This window comes from Rhinolophus hipposideros, assembly GCF_964194185.1.
Source record: "Rhinolophus hipposideros genome assembly, chromosome: 3".
NCBI lineage: Eukaryota > Metazoa > Chordata > Mammalia > Chiroptera > Rhinolophidae > Rhinolophus > Rhinolophus hipposideros.
In genome coordinates, this window is record NC_138049.1 from 47,526,129 (window position 1) to 47,543,181 (window position 17,053).

Consider the following 17,053-nt stretch of genomic DNA (forward strand, 5'->3'; position numbering starts at 1 on the left):
CTATCCGAAAGAAAAATTAAGAAAACAATCCTACTTACAATTGTATCTAAAAGAAAATATCTAGTAATAAATTTAACCAAGGAGGTAAAAGACCTGTACTAGGAAAATTATAAAACACGAAATTGAGGAAAATACAAATAAATGGAAGCATATACCATGTTCATAGATAGGAAGAATTAATATTGTTAAAATATCCTTACTACCCAAAGCAATCTATATATTCAGTGCAATCCCTATCAAAATATCAATTGCATTTTTCACAGAACTAGAACAAAGAATCCTAAAATTTATATGGAACCACAAAAGGCCCCAAATAGCCAAAGCAATCTCGAGAAAGAAGAACAAAGTTAGAGTTATCATACTACCTGATATCAAATTATATTACAAGGCCATAGTAATCAGAACAGTATGGTACTGACATAAAAACAGGCACATAGATCAATGGAACAGAATAGAGAGCCCAGAAATAAACCCATTCCTATATTGTCAATTAACCTATGACAAAGGAGGCAAGAATACACAATGAGATTAAGATAGTCTCTTCAACAAATGGTATTGAGATAAATAGACAGATACAAGCAAAGAAAAAAAATGAAACTAGACCACTTTCTTACTCCATATAGAATAAACTCAAAATGGATTAAAGACTTAAATGTAAGTAAGATCTGAAACCATAAAATTCCTAGAAGAAAACATAGTCAGTAAACTCTTTGACATTGCTCTTAGCAGTATTTTTTTGGATGTCTCCTCAAGCAAGGAAAAATAAATAAATAAATAAACAAATGGGACTACATCAAACTAAAAAGTTTTTTGCACAGCAAAGGAAACCATCAATAAAATGAAAAAACAACCTACTGAACAGGAGAAGATATTAGCCAATGATACTTCCAATAATTATGTAATTATATATATATATATATATATATATATATATTATATGTGTAATATATATATTTGGATATATATGTAATATATATCCAAAATATATAAAGAACTCATAAAACTGAACACCAAAAAAAACAAATAATCAGATTAAAAATAGGCAGAAGACATGAATAGACATTTCTCCAAAGAGGACATACACATGGCCAGTAGACATATGAAAAGATGTTCAACATCACTAATCACCAGAAAAATACAAATTAAAACCATAATGAGATATCACCTCACACCTGTCAGGATGGCGATCATCAACAAATCAACAAATAACAAGTGTTAGCAAGGATGTGGAGAAAAGGGAACCCTCATGCACTCTTGGTGGCATTGCAAATTGGTGCAGCCACTATGGAAAACAGTATGAAGTTTCCTCAAAAAATGAAAAACAGAATTACCATATGACCCAGCAATCCCACTTCTGAGTATTTTTCCAAAGAAATCCAAAATATTAATTTGATGAAATATATGCATCCCTATGTTCATTGCAGCATTGTTTACAATAGCCAAGATATGGAAGCAGCCTAAGCGTCCATGGATAGGCGACTGGATAGAAGATGTGGAACATCTATACAATGGAATATTACTCAGCCAGAAAAAAGAATGAAATCTTACCATTTGCGACAACATTGATGGACCCAGGCGTTATTATGCTAAGTGAAGTAAGTCAGACAGAGAAAAACAAATACCATATGATTTCATTTATATGTGGAACCTAAAAAACAAATGAACAAACAAAACAGAAACAAACTCATAATACAAAGAACATTTTGATGGTTGCCAGATAAGAGGGGGTTGGGGGGATAGACAAAAAAGGAGGAAGAGATTAAGAAGTACAAATTGGTAGTTACAAAATAGTCACAGTGACGTAAAGTACAGCATAGGGAATACAGGCAATAATATTATAATAACTATGTCTGGTGCCAGGTAGGTACTAGACTTATTGGGGGGATCACTTCATAAGTTACATAAATGTCTAACCACTATCCTGTACATTTGAAACTGACATAATATTTAATGTCAACTGTAATTTAAAAATAATTTTTTAAATAAAAATTAAGAAAGTAAAAGTAGATCTAAAAAGAAAAATCACAATCTAGTCTGTCCAGGTCACATTTTATTATTCATCTGGTGTCCCATATATTCACCAGTCCTAAGAAAAAAACCGATCAAAATTCGTCCAAGTAGCGTTATAGAATAAAAGGAGCTTTATTTCTTCACAAAAAGAAAGAAGATTGTTGCCAAAAAGAATACACACTTAGTTAAATATCAAAACTATATAAGGAATTTAGATTTCCAGTTTAAAATGTTTACCCAACTGCTGAGAGAAAAATGCACAATCAGGAAAAGCACATTTAATATTTCTAAAGGGCTGGATTAAAATTTCAGCTGTAAACTTCATTACTGTAATTAGATTTTTAATGCATATTTATTAAACATCCATTCAAATACTGTGTTCACAATTATTCATGAGTTATTTGTACATGTGCTAATTTTAACAAACTATAAACAGTCGCCACTGACCAGAAATGTTCCCCTACAATGACAGAAGCCCATGCTAAGGTAATAGGCAGCCCATTTATGCCCTAATATGTTTAATCATACCCAAAAGACAAATATTCAGCTGCTTTTTGAAAACTGCAATGGTCATCAATGACCCAAAAAAGTCAGATTTACCAGTGACATTAAAGACCTATGTTTGATTCAGTGATAAAAAAAAACACAAAGTACAGAATAGAAGAAAATCAAATTTTAACTAAACTCTTTCTTTAGAAAAACAACATAAGACATCATCAAGGAATGCATCATGAGATGATTTATTTATAAAAGGCTGATTTAGGAACTTTAAAAGGGTGCTTTTGATTTAAGTAGAAAAATTATGAAAATTAAAATTAAATGCTTGCTGGTTATCATTCTTTTCCTTTAGAAGCTAGTTAACCTTAAATGAGCCAATGTGTATAACTTTACAAAAGAAAAGAAATAGTACTTTAAATTTCATGATAACAAATCAGTAGAATACTGCGTAAAAATCTGAATAAAGCTATTCTGAAGTAATTATAGGCATGGCCTCGCATACTGAGTAACTTCTTAATATTCACCCTGTTCATACACTATTTAATAATGAGATGTAAAGGATCCATTTTCCTTCAAGAGATAAAGTAACATCTCTTTATTCTATTCATTTATTTTAAATTTTATACCCTCACACACATATATAAATGAGAATTTTAAAATGGAATCTTACATATGTGTACCCCTATGTTTATTGCTGCATTATTCAGGGTGGCCTAGACATGGAAACAACTGAAGTGTCCTTCAACAGATGATTGGATAAAAAAGATGTGGTACATATACACAGTATAATATTGCTGAGCCATAAGAAAAGATGAAATATTGCCATTTGTAACAACATGGATGAATCTTGAGATTATCATGCTAAGCGAAATAAGTCAGACAGAAAAAGTTGAGAACCATATGACTTCACTCATATGTGGGATATAAAACTGAAAGCACAAACAAAAACTCATATACCCAATACAACTGTTTGGTGGTTACCAGAGGGTAAGGGGGGAAAAAGGGTGGTAAAAGAAGGGTCAACTATATGGTGATAGAAGGAGATTTGACTTTGGGAGGTGATCACACAATACAATATATATATGATTTATTGTAGAATTGTATACTTGAAACCTATATAATTGTATTAACCAATGTTATCCCAATAAATATAATAAAGTAATATTAAAAATAAAATAATAAATTAAATGAACTTTTACAGGAGTTACATTTAGGATATAAATTGCATTAAGAAGCTATGAAGGAAATACTCTAAAAATTTTATGTTTATGCTTTAAAATTTGTTGAAAACTGCCACACCTAGTCAAGAATAAGGTTAGATACTGTATTGAAAAAGTAACTTCTAGAATAATCTGGGCGAAAAGAAAAAATAAGAAGGGACAAGCAGGTCAGTGAAAGAAGGTTATAAAAAAAAGACACTAAAGTACCTCCAGTACCTTCAGTAAGGCAGGTGTAGATATGGGACCTCACTGGAGGACTTTAGATCTTAGGCAAGGAAGACAAAACACAGCAGGAACAGACATCTTCAAAAGGGAGAAATAAGAACAAATCTTAGTCACAGGTCAGAGAAAACATGAGTGACCTAAGAAATCAAGCTGAAGCTAGATGAACTTTTGTCAGAGAACTCATAGAGCATATACTGTACTGGGCCCAAATGCTGAACTGCCAATTTCTAGACCCTTAATATCCATTATTTCTGTGGTACTTTTTGTGAAAAGACAAATCCGAAATATCTATACACCGTTTAAAGAGTCATCATTTACTTAAACAAAGAGAATAAAGCTCTTAAGGTATGAAGTAGTGCTAATAAACAGTAGCTCAATAATCCATTTCTGGACCTTTGAAGTTCCTTTCCATCAGTCTACTACTCTTGGGCCCGCCCTAATACATCTGCCCCACCCTCTACTTTAGAACTACATATAGGGTACTAGCTATGCTTATATAATAAGCTTTGCTATGTTTTAAAAAAAGAAAAATTAATAAAAAGTAACCATTATCATATAGTTTGTCTCAGGAGTAGACATGAACATTCTTTACTAATATGATAATAAATGTTAACGGAGATCCAAAAAACATGAAGTTTCACTTAGAGTGTTCATCTAATTGGATAAATAAACATCCAAAGCCCATTTTCTTAACTATTAATCTATACTATGAATAAATTATACCAATTCATATGGCTAAGGTAGATTAGTTCTACTCATATTAACACCTAATTGAGATCTCCTGTGTACATTTACTAACGAGATTGTGGAGGTAAAGGTAAATACGATTCATCATTTAATAGAGACACCTAAAAATATAACATTGAGATACAGAAGCATACTATAATAATAAGAAATCCCAAGGTGTGACTCACATTATCTTGCCTCTAGGAAATAAACTTAAATTCTAAGGTTTGCTTACATAAAATAGAATTTCAGATATGCTAATTTTCAGTTTTAGAAAACCTAGAAACATTTTCCTCCTTGGCTTCTCTCCTAGTTCTCCTATGACCTCACTGCTCCGTGACAAGTTCCCATTCTTCAGCTTTAAAATGTCAGTTTTCCTCAAGGACTCAACCTCAGCCCTTTCTCCTTTTCACTCCACAAATATTCCCAGGCAAGCTCTTCCATTCTCAGGGCTCCAACACCTCAAATTTCCTTTCTTAGTCTCAGATCCCCATATTTCCTACAATTAATTGGACGTATGTATCTGGAAGTGTCATAAACACCTCAAATATAACAAATCCAAAATGTGATCTCCCCCTAAAATGCCCTGGGCTTACTTTTTGTTTTGTTTGCCTTGATAGGTAGTTTGGCAATGCCATTAAATTACCCAAACTAGGAAACCTAAACCGACCTCAACTTCTCTCTTTCCTTGTCTCTCCCAAAGCCTGTCAATTCTATCAAAGCAGTGTCTCTGAATTTCCTCCTTAGTTGCCCTGCTCTCCATCCTCACCAGGGCATCAACTGAGGCCCTAAAACACTTTCCCCTGAACTATTACAACTTCCTTCTAAACAATCACCCTGCTTCCAATATCCCCACCCCCCATCCCAGGCAATTCCTGATCCGTTTTTCAGGTGTCCACAAGAATAATCATGCTAAAAAAATCTGACCACTTCCTAAGAAACCTCCAACAGCATCCCACTGAGCCTGACATCGCCTTGAAACACGTACAGGGCTCTTCTAACCAGATCCCAGCCTACCCTCCAAGCTTCATCTCTAGCTGTGCTCACGAATGGACAATAAGCAAATTAGGGCTATGTACAGCTCCCTTCTAGCCTTTTGCTAAAAACCCTTTCCTCTCCAAGCAGAGCTGCTTTCTCCGCTGTAGCCCTTCAATATTCCAGATGGGCCTAGATCATGGTGTTATTAATGTTCATTGTTATGGTAAGTAGCTAGCCGAACATAGTGGTTAAGTTTGTGGTTCTGGCAAAAATGCCTGGGTTCAAACCCCAGTTGAGTGGCCATGCCTGCTTATTCATCAATAAAACAAAGATAAAATAATTTTATATATCGAGTTTTTATGAAGATTAAATTATGAGAGAGAGAAACTGCTAGCAGACTCCCTGGAACACAGAAAGGGCTCAGTAAGTGTTAGCTATTGTAATTTCATCTCCCTTCCAAGACTGAGCTATTTAAGGGCTGGGACTCAATTTCATTCACTTTCCCCACACACACACACTTAATACAAGGCTTTAACTGAATTAGCAATGTTGAGGCATTTAACACCCACACCATGGACACTCTGATTCCTAATAAAATGCTTCCCCTTAACTATCTAGAGGTTGAATAGCTGTTGCATTAAATGAAGATACACTAAGACCTAAAAAAAACAAGCATGAAATCAAAATTGAGCCTATATACTTAAATTACATAAGATATCACATTTCACTTTCGACTTTTAATAATCTAACTAATGGAAATACACTTATCTCAAAATAGAATTCATAATGTATTTCCTAAAGAGTTTAAAGTTAGGCAATCAGGTAATTTCGATGAACAGCGTTTTAGGACCCTTCAAGTTTTCACAGTTCCAATTTCCAAAATGTCTTGGAGCCAGCGCTGGCATTAAAGCTTAGATGACACGTAAAAACAAAGTTAAGAACGTGCAAAATAAAATTTAAAAACACGCTCTTCCTTTCCCCTGATTTATTTCCTTTATCTATTCTTTTAACATGAAGCCACTGCTTTCGTCACATTACACTGTAGTAAGTAGTAGACTTGAAAAGATGAAAAAAGGAGATAAAATATAAAAATAAACAGTAAATAACCAAAAAAATCAAGAAAGTCATAGAAAAATTTGTAAATCAGACTCTAAATACTAAACATTTCAACTTAAATATTTCTTTTATTTAAAGAGGCAAGGGAGTATCTTTAGTTACAGTTAAGTTGACCTCTATCCTAATTGCATTTTCATCAAATCTCCACACTCAGCAAAATTTTGAGTACAGAAGGTAGTATGAGTACAGGTTAATAGCACAGTCTTTAGGTTCGGTTGTAAGTCCAAGTATAGCCTTTACCTGAACCCACAAGTTCTGCCACTTACCTAGCCATGTAACTTCTACAATCTTGGATTCATCATCCCCCAAATAATAATTAAATGAGATAATGTATGTAGAAGGCACTCAGCATAATGTTATGTAGAAAGCACTCAGTATTGCATGACAGAATAAGCATTCAGTAAATCTTATGTGTCATTAGAATGATGTTCCTTAAATCCTAATTTTCATAAATTATGGTACATGCATAGAATGGAATTCTATTTTAACCATTTAAAATATGAGGCAGAGCTCTATATTATTGATATAGAATGATCTCCAAGATACACTAAATAAAATAATAAAAAAGAAACAGAACAGTGTGTGTGTTACCACTTCTATTTTTTTAAATACATATATTTATATGTTTGTACATACACAGAATGTCTCTTCAAGCGTACATAAGCAACTAATATAGAGGTTGCCTCTTGGGAGGAAAAAACTAAGCAGCTAGGAAACAGGAGTGGAAGAGAGTGTTATGTTTTATTGTATTTCTTCTTCCATCTTTTGAATTTTGTATCACTTGCTTTTATTGCCTATTCCAAAAATTAAAAATGAAATTTATAATATGATCCAAACCTTATGATACTAAAACATTCCATTACAAATGAAGTGGATTATGCTAAACTTTGCAGAAATACCTCAGATGATAATCACAGTTCTAGTAGTAATTTCAACTCTATTGATGATAACAGTCAAAGACTGATGGAGTTTTAGCTAAATTAGCCAATGAGGATCAATTTATTAAGACATATAAGAGGGGGTTGCTTGGAAATGAGAAAAGGGGAAGCATAAGTATGCGGACGGGAAAGACAAGAATAACGTCATTCATTGAGTCCAAAACACATCTGCTCCTCAGGCACCAAATACCGTGCCACCTCCGAGGAAACAATGACACCTGGTTCTTGCGTTTGACTAGCCCGCAGCTTGGTGGGAACATACAAATAGAGAAGTAAAATTACCCCTCCTGAACCGTTTGGTTACTCAAAATATACGTCCATTCATTCATGAACACATGGCAGTTGAATGAATGAAGCAAGCCCGGTGACAAAACACACCCCACTAAAGCCTCTACGGACTTGACAAGAGCACGAAGAGCCCATTCCTCAGTCGGCCAACGCCTGTGGACTTCTGTTCCCAGAATCCCCCGCGCCAGAGGCCCCGAGGGCCCGCAGGGGTCCAGGCGTGGCTTTCAGATCCAGTGCCTGGTCACCAGCCTGGGCCGCTTGGGAAAGTGCAAGGTGGAAGGGTCCCCGGACCCCAACCCCACCCTAGCATCTCTTCTTCCCAGGCACCAGGTCACCAGGTCTCAGCTCTCTAACAGCCTGGAGGAACCAACTCCGGGTCGACCTCTGACCCTCAAGACGACACTCTGGGCCAGCTCCCTCAGTGCTCTGCACTCCTTTATGGGCAGGCAGTAAGAGACACTGAAACTCTTCTCCAGGGGCCCAGGGCTCCGAAAACCGTGAAACGAGGAGGCAGCTGGGGGAGATCGAGAAGAGAGGGTGACTGACCGAGGCTTCCCGGTCCTTTGCGGTCGGCTCGGCCTACTCATGACACAGTCACTGACCTTTCCAAAAGGGGTTCCCAGGGGCGGTGGCCGGAGGGGCGAGAGCAGCGGCCCAGGCTCTGCACCCAAAACATCTCCCTCTCAGCCGGCTTTGCACTAATCGCAGAGTAACCAAGGGCGACCGGGACGCCGCCATCTTGAGCTCCGTACCAGCGGAGGAAGAGGAAAACTTTATTGAAACCCTGGAGAGAGACGGTGGCACAGACAAATCCAACCGTGCTCACGGAAGACTCCGCCCGAGAAAACGTAAGGGAGCAGCCCAGGACAGCGACCTCCTGTAACCTGGAGGCGGGCTGGACTCGCGTGCCCTTCTGTCCTTTGGGAGCAGCCCGCCAGGACTACGACTCCCAGCATGCAGTGCGGCGGCGCCGAGGGCGGGGTGAGCGGCCCTAGGCTTAGGGCTTGGGCACTTCTGCGCCCACTTCCAGCTGCGGAGGAGCCCAAAGCACTTTCAAGGAATTGGGCTATATGACGTGTGACCACCCCTGAGCCTTTTCAGTTAGCATATTTGACCAAGATTACGAAACCATAACCCAATGGCTCCTCATATTTTAAGGAAACATTGTTACGTCATCACATCTCCCTAAATAGTAGCCCCAATTTTTTTGCCTGCAGCGCCCAACTCATCTTTGGCAGCGTACCTGAAGTGTGTTCCTACCCCTTTTGTTTTCTGTATTAGAACAGCATAAATCGTTGTCAATATGACATACGCTCAAATGTTTTGAAAGAATTTATAAGTGACATAGGAAAGCCAGTGGCCCAAGATGGACAGTAAGCCATGCGGTAGTGTATCCAAAGAGGACTTTCTAAGTGATCTGCCCTAATTTTATTAAACAAAAAGTGTACGGAAGCACTATGATAAGTGTGTTGGGAATACCAAGTGCCGTCCAAAAGAGGCTGGCAATCCACTAAGAGGGGTGAAGAAAGAGACAAAAGATTCTACCAGGTGTTGTGGAATCAGTGAAAGGAGAGGACCTTAGCTGAGAAATCTGGAAGGCTTCTAGAAGCTTTACTTTTAACAGGAGATGACCTTCCAAGAACAGAGAATAGAGTGAGTGAGCTAAGGAGACAGGAAAGAAAGTCTGGACTACAGGAAGGAGAAAGCCAAGTTTCAGCTATGTGGAAACTAAATGAAAATAGTGTACTAGAAAGAGTTCCAGGAAATTAGGCAGTTGATCCACAAAAGAAGAGTGATTCCAAAGAAACAGGAAAAGGAGAGCATAGCATGGTGTCATAGTTTGGAGACTTCTCTACTAACTCTGTTAAACCATTTATGGAAAAACTAGTTTGATTGTATCTTTCAAAATAAGTTCATTTAAACTTATTCGTTGTTTTCTGTCTTTAATTCTGTTATCTGATAGGACAAACTGTTCCTCCATGCTATGGTTGATTTTTTTTTTTCATTTAGTGTTACCAATTTTTGTTGTGACACTTTGAAAGACCTGAAAAATCAAACTGTTTCTTCCTTGATTTACATGTTTATCACACTCAACAGACTTTGAGAGAGGTCTAGGTAACATTTTGTTTGCTCTGGGAAAACAATTGCTTGCCTTGGTTATTGAAATTTACCTTTTATCAGGGGTTCCAACAGCTTAATAATTATGGAAGTGTAATAAGCATTCATGGATATGCAAGCAGAGAGAAAGGTGGCAAATGAACTTTATTGTGTAAAAGTATAAGGTAACTTAGAGGGAAATAACGGGTTACATTTGTTGTATTAAAGAGAATTCATTATGACCAGAACACTAATTAAGGAGGCACTATAAACTGGTTTATTAAAACATCAATTGTGTGCTACTGCTGTTCCTGCAATTGCTAAAGCAAATAAAAAAGCGAAAAATAACCCTAAAAGAAAATTTTAACATTATCAGAAAACTAATAGAAATAAATCAAAAAATCAGGAAGCATTTTCTTGTCCTTATTTAAAAATCTCCCTAAAGTGCCAAGTTCTGGCATCTAATCTCAAAGACAAAACCACACTGAAAGTAACCAAAGAAAGACAAATAAAACAGATAATGAAATGGGAAAGAGAGTGGTCAATGGAAAATAGAAGTCAGAAGATAGCTTTGGGTTCTGATTTTGTCACTAACGTAATCTCTCCCTTTCTGCTTTCCTTATATATAAAAATAAAATGATGTCTGTCCCAGCTAGTAACAGAGGTTATGTGCAAATTAAATAACAAAGAGTTAATCAAATACTCTTGTAAATAGAAATCGAGAGGGAATAAGACCAAAATCCAGGCAAAGCCGAGTACAACATGGATTCATGATATTTAAGAATTACAGAAGTAAGGAATATACTCTAAATCCTGAAAAAAGTATGGAGAATTTTTTAAATAAATAGAAGAAAGCACTACTGAACCTTAACACCTCAAGTAGCGAATTTATGAAACTCATTAAAAGAAAAAACAATTTCAAATAGTATTTAAATAACTGAGATGATAATCCATGATAAATATGGGTGATTGTTTATTTTTTTCCAGTCTAGTACACTATGATTTTCCAACCCTAAATTGATCAGGTTGTCATCTTAGAGGGTGCCGTTGGGCCACTATCAGTGATAAACTGCAGAGGACATAGGCCATTGGCATGAACCAGCCAGGACACATTTCCTCATATTGTTGTTATTCTTATGACCATTTCCTTTGGGGTAAGAGGATACCCTAATACCTGATTCCCACTTCCGCTACTCCATCTGAGCCTTCTCTATCTCTCTAGATGACAACTGACCTTCCAGTTGCTCAGGCCATTTATCATAAGAGTCATCCTATGATCTCCTGTTTCTCATCTCACAACCAGTTCTACAGTGAATTTTATTGGCTCCACCTTAGAAAGTGTCCAGAATCACTTTTCACCGCCAACATTGTTACCACTCACCTTGGTTCAAATCACCTCCTGGATTATTGCAATTTCCTTCCAACTGGTCTCTGTTTCAACTCTTGCCCCCTATAGTCTATTCTCCACACAGTGGCCAGGTTTAGTTTTTGAAATTTTAAGTTGAATCATGCCATTCCTGTCTATGTTTAACTCCTGCCAGCACGTTTCTCGGTCACTCAATTATTAAAACAGTTTATAAGGCCTCATGACTTGGACCCTAGCCAGCGATCTGATCTCATCTCGTGCCACTCTCCCTTCCCCTTCCTCTAGTTCAACTACATTGGCTTTCTTGCTGTTCCTGTTTCCCACCTAAGGCCTTCTCAAACTACCTATGAAAATTACAATCCTGCAATCTCACTCAGCACTCCTTTTCAGCTTTATTTTCTCCACAATACTTACCACTGCATAATACGAATTTATTAACCACTTTACCAATTTATTAACTTATTATCTCTTCTTACCGCTCTTTCTAGATTTTAAACTTTATATGGCAGGCATTTGTGTCTGTTTTATTCACTGCTGTATCCTCAGGGCCTAGAATAATGTCTAGGTTAATTAACAATCAAAAAATGCTTGTTGGATGACTGAATGAGTAATCTTAGTAAAAAATACAAACTTTATTACTTAGTCTTTCTGCAAAAAAGTAGACTACCTGCTTCAGGAAATCAGTGATGTTCCTAATATTTTATGCCCATTTTAAAGATGAGTAAAAAAAAAAAAACCATCTTATTCAACATTGCAGAAGTCGTTGGAACACAACTACAAGAGCCCTTGTTTTTCACTTATTTATGTATTCATTGCATTACACATGGTTCCTCATAAATACATATTCTTCTAATTTAACAAAGAAACACTTCAGAGCTGCAAGAAAATATCTGGCTTCTAAATTCCAACATTTGTGTTTAAAAATTCCTAACCAAAAACATAATTTAGATTACTTAATTTCAACAAGCTAAATAAATATGTCGAAGTACCTTATTAACTATGGAAAATAGAACTTCTAAACAAGATATATCAACCTCAGTAATATAAATTTATATATAGACAGATTTGTTGCACGCAGTCCATTCCTTCTAATATGTAAGAAATACATACGTGTTAACCTTCCAACAAAAATTACCATTTCCTTTACCGAAACATTGTCTAACTTGTAACTAGAGACTGGCCAAAGACAGAATATTTCAAGTCAGGTCCAATGCTCAAATCTTTATTTAGTTTATTTCTACTTATTTTGTACAAAAATATTAAAAATAACTAGTTCTTTTTGTTTTCCAATTTTAAAGACCCTTAATCAGGATATCCTTTTTTTAAAAAGCTTGAACCATATGATAATATGCTTGCATTTACCTATGCATTTTCTTCTTAAATGTTCCTTACCCTAATGTTGAAATGTGAGGGAGGCTTTCCTTATATAACTTCTCCACATACACTTTCTGACCTCTTTCTTTTTAAAATAGCAGCAACCCCCAACTAACTCTAATCTCCCCCAACTCCACATGCAAATTTGTAGTCTAGGAGCCATCTTCAATTAATTTCTTTGCCTCACCACTCACATACAATCCTTCACCAGATATGATTGAATTTATCATCTTAATATGGCTTAAATCCATCTACTATCATTGAGTCTTCCTCCTGTCTTTCCTGGGCTAATGTCCTAACTGGCATGTTTCTTTCTCCTTAGCTCCATCCTGCTGTCAGAGTTGTTTCCAAAAATGCGATCTACTTGATCACATCCCATCACAGATTCAAAACTTTCAATGCTTTCCTACTGTCTACAGAATGAAGCATATTTTCTTTATTATGGACTTTTAGAAAATCAAGGTCCGACTGCTACCTACTTTACCATCTTCTTATATTACTCAAATGATTTAGACCCAGAAAACATGTCATAGATGATTTACCAAATATCTCATTTGTTTTCATGAACCTCCATGTCACGCGGGAGACCCAGCTCGCTGCGCCATTTGTCGTGCGGGGCGGCCTGCGGGGTCTCAGCTCCCGCTCCCCACATAAGAACGCAGGATACGGTGAGGCCAAAAAGGAACTCTCATGGAGCCATAGATAGGGGAGTCATACCACTATAGTCTCACTGGAGGCTGGATTCACACGACATGCGACCTGCTGTCCGCTTTTCTGCCAACCGACCGACTCCCACTTGCTAACTGCAATCCGCGCTTGCCAGCCACCATCTTCTTGCTAGCCCCCATTTTTCTGCTAGCATAGCCATGGCAGTTATATTAGTGGCCAATGGCTCACTGGTTACAGCTGACGCCCCACTAGCCACAGCTCAAAGCCATCCAATCACAGTTGATGGCCATTTACTAGCCAGCACCTTTCCATGTGAGACCAAGAGCCTGGAAACTGTACTCCTGGCTCTGTTCCCACACTCCATATATATTCTTTTGGAAAAACTGTAAAACAGATCCATTCCCTTCACCCTTTATTTCCTAACTGTGTTCTAATACTTGTTTTAAATTAGAAAAAAATCAATAAAAATAATTATGAAACCTAGTAATTGAATTTTAATATTTCCAGGGCAGTTCCAAGAATATTCCAGGTTTGACACTGGATAGGTATTCAGTATTCATTCGTTACAAAATAAAAATAAACTTTATGTACATGGATATCCAGGCTTAATGAGAAAAATCATTTTTAAAGGAAATTGTTCTATATGTAGCTATAGATTTGGTGTGTTCATGAAAGGAAGTGAGTTCAGGATCTTCCTTTGAACTAAAACCCAAAAAGTCTATTTTTAGAGACTCATGGGACCTTAAAGATATTCTGATTTTAACCAAGCCATTTTACATAGTAAGACTCAATGATTCTGAGAAATAAAGTAATTTGCCCAAAATAACACAGCTACTACTCCTTTTGAAGTTAACTGAATAGTAATATGGACTGAAAGCTGGTCTAGTCAATGAGATAGTTCTTCAACTGGCCCTTAAATCAGCTCTATATATAGACAAAAGTAAACCATGCCACAAAGAATTTTGACTGCCATTCAGGGATGGTCATAACCAATCTAATTTTGTTGGTTAGTTGGATTTCACACAGTGCATCCAGGCAATGAAATAGAGTGAATGTTGTTCTATAGACTGCTTGTTCAGAGGAACCAAAGTTGGCCTAAAATGCAGCCAGTCTTCAGAACTCAAAGATGGAATGATAAAATTGTATGAATTCATTTGTTTATATGTATTAGTGCTTATACCAGGTGACTACTCTCAGAATTAGCAGTGATTTGACCTAGCTAGACCTCAAAAGAATCAGCTGGGTGTGGCGTTGTGTTTTGTTTTATTTTGTCTTCAAATGGACATCTTGGGGAGATTACTTGGATAAGTTTTAAATCAAGGTGAGTTTTATTTACCCAACTTTACTAATAGCAAAGAAGTTCTCAATGTAGACTCTCTAGATGATAAACCTGAATGAATATCTTCTAGTCAGGGCATATATCTAATTCAACAAGGTTGCATTCCAAAGTTGAGTGTCTCCTGCCAACACCAAGACTGGAGAAACTAAAGGACCACATAAGGAACGTGTCGTGAGACCTCTAATGTCTATACACACCAATTGAAAGGGCCCAATTTTCCCAGCATGCATCTCACTTAGGCCAAGCAATTCTCATCAACTTCAAAGGGAGAGATGTGCATCCACAGATCTGAGTTTGCAGAATCCAGGGCTTACTCAGCAGGAATACGTAGTATAATTTATGGTATCGGGCTTCATTTCTTTAGTCCAAATCAACTCAGCTGGATTTTGAAGCTTCAGTTCTTGGAATTAATCAACTGTCCCTTAAAATAACAAGTCCCCTTGGTTTTATTTCACATCAATCCTGTTGATGATCTAGGATAAGCCATAGTTTAGGTTTGTAGATTGATATGCAAGACATGTAATATAGAGCTGTATGCTATATTACCATGTAGCTTTATAGTGTCAAATTACCAAAATTTACTCTGGAGGTAATTTTATGCATAGCAAAGAGAGAAAAGCAGTACATATAATTTCCTGTTTTGCTCTTCAACAGTTTTTTTTTAAAAAGTAATTCTGTTTACAAGTACTGCTTTTCAGCTTTAATTTGATACTTTACTATGAGGTAAATTATCTTGTAATGTAATTACTTTTATATAATAATTATGATCTTGAAAGTCTGCAAAGTGATTAAAGGGCATTTTCTAAGAAAGATTTCTGGATTTAAATTATGCAATTTTTCTGCTTGTAGTTTTGGTGTTATCCAATTTACTATTATTCTTATCATTAGTATTATTACTACTATTAAATGCTTATGAAATGGCAGATATAGAAGTAAACCTTTACAAATAACAGACTTTAGGTCGAAAATGTTTTTAATCACAGATTTCAAAAGTTGACACAAATATATCTCTGTTATCTTTTTTTAGTATTTACTAGTTTTGACTCACTCGAGCATGTTATACACATCAGCACCTGTGCCCATTTAGCAAAGAATTTCAGTACAAATCACTCTGAATTGAATAGACATCTCTAAGAAGCATTACAATTGTTGCAATATTTTTAGAAACTGAAACAAGGAAATAAACAACTTCAGTAAAAGTGATTTAAATAACAAATAATGTATCTTTATAAACAGCTTATCTCCTTGAGAACAAAGAATAAACAAGGAGACAAGGGGTTTTTTTTTCCTTCCACTATTAAAGCAGATCACAATATGAATGGGTGAAATGTCATGAATAATTGGAGAAAATCATAGAGTAATCTTCGACAAAAACATCTGATTTATTTAAATTGTCGCTGTTTGTCTTATTAGAACCTTTATTTAACCTTGTTATCCACAATGCAGTATTCAAGCTAGTTTATCAAAAATGTACTTTGGAACTAACCATATTTTGAAAATTGTGACTTTCACAAATGCAAGCCACAGTAAAGTAAACCTCCGGAGCCAGCTGTTTTACTTGAGACCTAATTAATTGACGTTGAGGTAGACTAGACTCAAATGCCTGTGAAAACCAATGTTTTAAATATAAAACATCAATAAATAAATCAAGGCTTTAAAATATTCTGTCAATAGTTTTAAGCTCAGGTTTCTGGTCAAGAGGATGGATCATCAGACCTCCCACTACTACGTTCATCTAGATACAATATTAATTTAATATCCTCTACTCACAAACCTAACTAACCACCACCAGGCACTCCGTATCATTGCATTCAAGGCCTCATTTAGTGATCCTCCAAACCATGTTCTTTCTCTTTCTTTCTAGATAAAATTATTTCTTTCTTGACTCCTATACAGATTCTAGGTATTTCAGGGCTTACCACAGTGTCTGGCACAGTTCTAAATGCTTTAAAAATATTAACTCTTTAAATGCTTATAACATGCTGTGAAGTAGGTAGTATTGCCCCCACTTTATACATAAAGAAATGGTTGCACAGACTGGCAAAGTAACTTTTCTAGAATTATGAAGCTACTAAGGATTCTGCCCATCCTCTTCACCAAGACCTGATTAGATAGAATTTATTTGCTCATAATATTGTCTTCAACTCTGATATATTTGTATAAAACTCTAGCCAAGAGATATTTATAATATAAAACATGTAGTCACACA

The 17,053-nt window shown here is 36.2% G+C and overlaps 1 protein-coding gene across 6 annotated transcripts in view; it reads right to left on the minus strand.

Annotated features, from left to right (window-relative positions):
- Window positions 1-10,464, minus strand: part of AFG1L (AFG1 like ATPase) — a 182,773-nt gene extending 172,309 nt beyond the window's left edge. For 5 of the 6 annotated variants that reach the window (XR_013993152.1, XR_013993153.1, XR_013993154.1 and 2 more), the window contains exon 1: window positions 8,602-10,464. Coding sequence is in view for 2 of the 6 variants with exons in the window: in XM_081045262.1 (XP_080901388.1) it covers window positions 8,602-8,737 (136 nt within the window). In the remaining 4 variants the exon portion in view is untranslated. The remainder of the gene's footprint in view (window positions 1-8,601) is intronic. The other variant, XM_081045263.1, reaches the window with a different exon arrangement.
- Window positions 10,465-17,053: the final 6,589 nt, after the last annotated feature.